General features: G+C 40.5%; 1 protein-coding gene across 2 annotated transcripts; it reads left to right on the forward strand.

Moving 5' to 3' along the window:
- The first annotated feature begins 96 nt into the window (after nt 1-96).
- On the forward strand, nt 97-6,343 carry eef1a1a (eukaryotic translation elongation factor 1 alpha 1a). 2 transcript variants are annotated; one of them, XM_015362924.2, is made up of 9 exons: nt 97-185; nt 1,761-1,936; nt 2,184-2,363; nt 2,461-2,757; nt 2,864-3,014; nt 3,106-3,362; nt 3,955-4,189; nt 5,210-5,301; nt 5,625-5,714. In XM_015362924.2, exons 2-9 carry the CDS (start codon nt 1,793-1,795, stop codon nt 5,646-5,648), a joined length of 1,380 nt encoding a protein of 459 aa, XP_015218410.1. In that variant the 5' UTR covers nt 97-185; nt 1,761-1,792; the 3' UTR covers nt 5,649-5,714. The 2 variants fall into 2 exon arrangements, with proteins under 2 accessions (XP_015218410.1, XP_015218409.1); XM_015362923.2 differs by lacking the exon at nt 5,210-5,301 and having other exon boundaries at nt 100-185; nt 5,625-6,343.
- Nucleotides 6,344-7,637: the final 1,294 nt, after the last annotated feature.

Raw genomic sequence — 7,637 nt, forward strand, 5'->3', positions numbered from 1 at the left:
ATTACAGTAACGCTACTCTTAAATGTTTTCTCACCGTCCCTGAAGATGCTCTGTCCTGGCTAAGAGGGGGTATTAGAAATGTCAGTCCTGACGACAATTGCTGTACCCCCTCCCGACAGAAATATAAACGGATCAGCGGCGGCGCTCGCTCTTTTCCGCAACGAGCACGCAGAAGCTGGAGGCAGGTAGGACATTCTGGAATGATAATTGCAGCATCTTTGTTTACTGGGAAAGCCTCGTCTTTTCTTTGGCGCTGGGTGGCATGCTGCGCTGGAAATGAGCCAGCTACACGGTGTATTCACGATTGCGATGCATGTGTTAAAAACGTCTGGATTTCTGAAATGGTTATTAAGTTAGAAACACACATTGCGCTAATGAATAACAGCCTTTGAGCATTGAATGAGGGGAGAATATGGCGGCGATGGGGGGGAGGAGTAATCTTCAGACATCTCAATTATGGGACTGTCGCCCTTCACAGCAGTTTATAACCTAAATTTGCAGCTTCCTAATGTTTCATTGGCTTAAGCCGTTCCGTATCGTTATGGCTGATATTTGATTTTTTTGTAGTGGTTCAGAGCATCAGATTAGAATTTCACACAAGGTGTTTTTTTAATTGCATTTGCCCGTTTTTAATATAATAAACCGATTATGCCTAAAGACATTATATATTGCATTAATATTTAAATAAATAGGCTCGAGGGGGACAGCTACGTTTTAAAACGAGGTTGCAGATTTTAAAATAAATACCACATTGAAATACATAAATATAATCCAGGCAGACGTTTGTCAGTTGCCTATTCAGCAGGATCTGGCTGTTGGAAGCATTTGAGAAATCTATCATACAAACTGATGTTTTGTTACCGATTTAAATGTTTTCTTAATTCTTAATAGAGGCGACACCAATACTCGATTATTCCCAGTTACAGGAATGAATATCCTAATTTGTTTTTTTTTTTATTGTGTTGGTGTAAGATGAGCATGTCTGCCTTATCCCTCTGTTGTGTAATGTGAGCATGTACAGTATACGTCTATAATGGCTGCTTTGTCAAGGCACTGGAGATTTCCTACAAAATGGAGGGAACATTGACATATGCACAGTGCTCATCCACCTTGTACACAAATAGAAATCCGTGGAGTGCGAAATAGAAATGACGAATAACTGCCCATCTCCGGAGAAACGCAAAGCAGCTGTCTGGGTGGAGCAGCCTGATGCAATCTTGTGCCAAGGACTTGGCTGCTGAACTTGAGTAGTATTTGCTGTTCAGAAAATGCTCAGATGCCAGAGACTGTGGTTACAAGTAAGATATTAATGCTGGCATACAGTACAATTAACATAACATCACTTTATTAGCCCTGTACATTTTCTTGTATTAGGAATTCATCTTTTCACAAACCCCAGCTTGCTCTCCATGAGACACAGACAGGGAGAGAAGTTTGGGGTCAGAGCACAGGGTCAGCCATTGTACAGCACCCCTGGAGTAGTTGGGGTTAAGGGCCTTGTTCAGGAGCCCAACAGAGTAGGATTCTTCTGCCAGCTGTGGGATTTGAACCAGCAACCTTCTGGCCACAGACGCAGATCCTTAGCCACAGAGCCACCCCTATACTATACATGTCCATAGTATTACACTATAGTATACACCATACTATACATGTCCATAGTATTCATGACACCTGTTAAAGCTGCTGTGGTTATGGTCTGTGTATAGTTGTGGGATATTTTGTGTTCAAATGTGTAACCTTATGTAAATCTTGTGTTGTAGATTCTATTGTTTAGTATCATCAAAAATTCACAATGGGAAAGGAAAAGACTCACATCAACATTGTAGTGATTGGCCATGTGGACTCTGGCAAGTCGACCACCACTGGCCATCTCATTTACAAGTGTGGTGGCATCGACAAGAGAACCATTGAGAAGTTTGAGAAGGAAGCTGCTGAGGTATGTTCACGGTTTAAGAACACCTTCCAACAGTTTTAAAAATTAGAAAGTCTGGTATGGTAGGCTTTATTCTGAACTTGCAGACCATGGGATTACTGTACTTTATCAGGCAGGTGAAGTGATATTAAGCCCAGGTAACCTTGTGCCAATAAACTAGGTTGTATTTTTAATAGTGCCGCATGGTGTTGCTGAAGCACTTGTTACATGCCTGGTTTAAATAGCTTATCGTATGCTAATTGGTTTGTAGATGGGCAAAGGCTCATTCAAGTACGCTTGGGTGTTGGACAAGCTGAAGGCTGAGCGTGAGCGGGGCATCACCATCGACATCTCCCTGTGGAAGTTTGAGACCAGCAAGTACTACGTGACCATCATTGATGCCCCCGGGCATAGGGACTTCATTAAGAACATGATCACCGGTACATCGCAGGTTTGTACAACTGTATTATCAGTAACCGCCATGACAAGTGACCAGACAACAACAACAGCTCAGATCACCTCTCTTTGTCGCCACCTCGCTTTTACAGGCAGACTGCGCTGTCCTCATTGTTGCGGCGGGGGTTGGGGAGTTCGAAGCTGGTATTTCAAAGAACGGCCAGACCCGCGAGCACGCCCTGCTGGCCTACACCCTGGGTGTCAAACAGCTGATTGTTGGCATTAACAAGATGGATTCCACTGAGCCGCCATACAGCCAGAAGAGGTACGAAGAAATTGTCAAGGAAGTCAGCACTTACATCAAGAAGATAGGTTACAACCCCGACACTGTGGCTTTTGTGCCCATCTCTGGGTGGAATGGAGACAACATGCTGGAATCGAGCCCTAATGTAAGTCAGATGGAGCTTACTTGGCTGTCTGGTGTAGCCCATCTTAGGACACATTGCTTGGAATACCCTTTGTGATTTTTGAGCACCTCTTTCTTTTCACTTAAAGATGACATGGTTCAAAGGCTGGAAGATCACCCGTAAAGATGGCAATGCTTCAGGCACTACTCTTCTAGAAGCCCTGGACGCCATCCAGCCTCCCACACGCCCAACTGATAAGCCCCTGCGGTTGCCTTTACAGGACGTCTACAAAATTGGAGGTGAGAACTGTTGGTTTCTGTGTAAAGCAAGGTGTCAAAGGGACAGAGTAGCAGTCCGTTCCTTAACCCACGTGCTCTCCGGCCTTCCCAGGCATTGGAACCGTGCCCGTGGGGCGCGTCGAAACGGGGGTCCTGAAGCCGGGGATGGTCGTGACTTTCGCGCCGGTCAACGTCACCACTGAAGTGAAATCTGTCGAGATGCACCACGAGGCCCTGTCCGAGGCGCTCCCGGGGGACAATGTTGGCTTCAACGTGAAGAACGTGTCTGTCAAGGACATCCGCCGCGGAAACGTTGCCGGAGATAGCAAGAATGACCCCCCCATGGAAGCCGCTAACTTCACTGCACAGGTGGGGTTGTCCATAAGTGACTGAAAAAAAAAGAATATTAACTGGATGGGTGCTATTGGGGGGAGGGAGGCTGTAGGTTGTGTTGATTACCTTCCTGATCGGACAGCAGCATTCCTCAATCTTGTGCCATGTTCTTCTAAAGATCAAAAATTGACTTCAGTTTAGAATTTTGTCAGGAAACCAGAATCTGCATATTTTAAGGTTAAAACTAACATTTCTAGTGTCCAGAACTATGAATTGTTTTTGTTTTTATACAATGTGAAGTAAACATTCTTAATTTCTATCTGGAAAATAAAATTAAACACGTGCACATCAATTTGCCGTTTTTTAAATTGGCAGATTACATATTACAAGCATGAACGTATAAGATACAAAATAATGAAGCTTAAATGATTAATGAAAAAAAGACAGGTTATTGCAATTTAAATGTCATTTTGAGTATGTTGCAAAACGTATGCCAATCTAAAGTATATGCAGTACTCATGGAAGTCTAAATCTGGTGTCATCCTGGATTGTATTCAGTGCAGACTCACAGATAAAATCAAGCAGTCTCAATGTTGTAATACACACTGTACTGTTTATGTATTTTTAGGTGATCATTTTAAACCACCCTGGTCAGATCAGTGCTGGCTATGCTCCCGTGCTTGACTGCCACACTGCTCATATTGCCTGTAAATTTGCTGAGCTGAAGGAGAAGATTGACCGTCGTTCTGGCAAGAAACTGGAAGACAACCCCAAATCCCTGAAGTCTGGTGATGCTGCAATTGTTGACATGATCCCTGGAAAGCCAATGTGTGTAGAAAGCTTCTCTGACTATCCTCCTTTGGGTGAGTATAGACATCATGACTATTTTTCTAAAGCACTAGTAATAGGTTTAATTCATGCTGAAAAGACAAGAAGGAAAACGCAACATTTCGGCCGTGGAGCCTTCTTCAGGTTTTTCGGCTCCACAGGCCAAAACGTTTCCTTTCTTCTCTTTTCAGCATGGAATAAACCTACTATTACTAGTTCCTTTGCAGCCTATGCATGCTGACGCAGCTCCCCACCTGAATTATTTTTTGTATAGACTATTGGATAAGATCTGTTTAAAAACATTCTGGTATATCCGATATCCTAAGCATTCAGTCTTGCTTCACTTTTCATGCCTTAGCTTTTTGGTGGACTTAAAAGTAGTCTTGGTATGACAGATGCAATTAAAAAAAGTGGGACACACAGGACATTTGTAGAAATCAGGTTCTAAAATTCTGCATTTCTTGCTCATGTTTTGTGTTAGTTGGTTCTTTGCACTTGGGAGTGACTGCACTTTACATTTAAACAAAGTAAACAGGTTTTATTGACTTTTTTGGTGTATGGGGCAGACCTACTGAACGTGAAGTAAAAATAACAGCATTTGTTGACAAGATCACACTATGTTTGAACTGTAAATAGTATGTGCTTTACTGAATTGAAAAGATGGATAACTTTACAATAGCTGTATATAAATATGAAATACTCTGGAATATAATTAAGGTCAGTTCATCTTATAGTCTTCCTTCCTTGCTGGAAAGATGCAGCCTGGAAATATATTAATTCAAAATATGGTATATATGGGATTTTAACTGAATTTTAGAAGCTAGACTTGGTTTTATTTTTATGATAGTATATTTGTTTATTATTATCATTCATTTCCTCCTGTGAATATTTGGACACCAGATCATTATATAAAAATTAATGTGTTTATATTTTATTGATGCCTTTATCTAAATCAACTTGCATATGACCCCATTTCTACAGATGGGGTATTGGAAAAATTCACATTAAGTACCTTGTTTAGCAGTTCAACAACAAGCAGTGTCTTTACTGTTAAGAGTCTAAGACCTCACCACTAATCCAGCAAGGCTGTCACATCACAGATGACCCGAGGAAAAACTTCAAACATGTAAAAGAGCCAAGACTTCTGGTAATGGATTAATTTTCTAAAATATTTATTCAGATTCTACTAGCTGCAAAAACTTAAAAAAATAATGTTTCTGCACTCTACATTTTAAGAGCCTTGCAATTAAAAGATCATATCCACAATATGCCCAACAGAGAAGGACTGTTAACATGATATAGAGTTACATCTTGTTCTGAGTGTAGTAACATGCCTGATTACATTGCATTTTTGTAGACAGCATGGAAAGGCAGTAAAATACCAGGATGGTATGAAAGTCATCAGTATTTTAGCTCAGTGTTCTTCTTCCTTGAGGGTGAAGTACCACTTGCCATCTTCCTCTCCCGCAGGGCGCTTTGCTGTCCGCGACATGAGGCAGACTGTGGCTGTGGGTGTCATCAAGGCTGTGGAGAAGAAGGCATCCACCACTGGAAAGGTCACCAAGTCTGCCCAGAAAGCTCAGAAGGCAAAATGAATGCTGTGTTTAGCTGCCACCGCAGATGCACTTCATGGAAGACTGGTCTCTGAAACCTTTATTTCAATTGCCCATTTGGGTTTAATAGTCAAAGACTGGTTAATTATTACAATGCATCGTAAAACTATCAGAAGGAAAACAAAATGTTATGTGGACCATCAGTTTCAATCTGTATTGTGGCAGTGTTTTTGTTTAATTAGTCTGTACTTTTAAGTGGGAACAGCAACATGACCAACAGCCGTGTGGCAGAAATTGTTTTAATTCATTTAAACTGAATTAGGAAAATAGTGTGCTTCAGGGCACAGTTTTACTTAGGTCCTCAGACTTTGTCTTGCTTTAGTGTTTGTTTGCAATTAACAGGTGTTTATCTTCAGCTGATATTAAAAGTTTGGACAGACAAGTTGAAAGATTTTGTTCTAATGGATTTTCTTTTTCCTCAAGAGCATGCTTCCATCCTGTGCACTTTATGTTGTTTTATAAGCTATGTGGCACTTTTGCACTCCTAAACCTTGATTGGCAGATGCTCCATGCACCTTAATTTATTGTGGGCAAGGGCCTTTCAACATTACATTAAAACTGTTTAAACTTCTAAAAGAGTCCGAGTTGTTACTTGAGTTTTCTTTCTCATAAGCCTCAACTCCCTTTACAGCAAAATCTAATTTTAATGGATTTAAGAAACAGACAAAATTCACACATGAGTGTCAGGCAAGCCTCCAGACTACCTGCCCCCAACTGACTCAAGACTGCGGTTTCAGTCCAAATGCTCAAGGCTATCTTCTTGATTCGTTCTCTGCATGGGTGAGGGGAGTATATCCATCATGGCTTGTTGGTGAGAAAAGAAAGCATGTTAATTGGGGTGCACATCAGAAACTAGAACTTGAATATGGTGCGTCTTTTGCAAGGGTGTAGGAAATAACGGTATAAAAAAAAGTGTCAAATATAAAAAGAAAAGCTCTTGGAATTTTCAGTAAAATTTAATGTAAATGTACAACTGTATCAACCTCTGAGCTTGGTGAATCTAAGAATGATTAGAGTATACTGATTACTGATATATTACTACATTATGTATAAATTGATTTACACTATCTGCTTACATGTACTGCACGATGAAAATTTTCATTAGTACTTTGAAGATTATATGTCCACAGACAGTTACACACAGTATATGCATTTATATATTGTTTTACTGGACACCACTAATACTTAAGCCCCTATCAGCCCTGCTTTAACACTTGATCTAGGCTGAGACACTGTTCTTTTTGTATTACCACACTGACAGTTGTGGTGCATTATTCTCAATTCCACTTCAGTCAGTCTCACTTAAGCAAACCTTACTGACATTACAGCATGAACTTGCATTATTTCTGCACATAAACCCAAAAGAAAATTGAAATTCTCAATGCAATTACAGAAATCCAGATGTTTTCATGAATGTCATAGAGATGCAGTGTTTTGACATTAGTTAAGAAAACTGTCAGACCAAAGAGCTGTATGTAATACTCAGTGGGATTAGGTTTAGTAAAGAAATTGTGTGGCATTCTACAGTCAGTTGAATATTCCTTCATGAGGGATCAAATTAGAGCCTTTTGTGCCTTTATTAACAATTCTGACATGGAAAGGCTTTTATACAATGTACTTCTCAGTAATCTGAGAGGCATACCCTGCTCCAAAGAATAACAACAACATCCAACCCAGTGTTAAAACATATGAACCTCCAGGTTTAGACTATAGTGTACTAACCAATGTAACGATATAAAAACACCAAGTTGAACAATGCTGAAAAGCCATATTGGCAGGGAAACATTTTTTTTCCACCCAAAAATGCTTGTTTTAGCAGATTTTAGCAGGTTTAGCATTAGTTGACAAAGTTACTGTTATTGCGAACTGT

Source organism: Lepisosteus oculatus, chromosome 17, assembly GCF_040954835.1.
Source record: "Lepisosteus oculatus isolate fLepOcu1 chromosome 17, fLepOcu1.hap2, whole genome shotgun sequence".
Taxonomy (NCBI): Eukaryota; Metazoa; Chordata; class Actinopteri; order Semionotiformes; family Lepisosteidae; genus Lepisosteus; species Lepisosteus oculatus.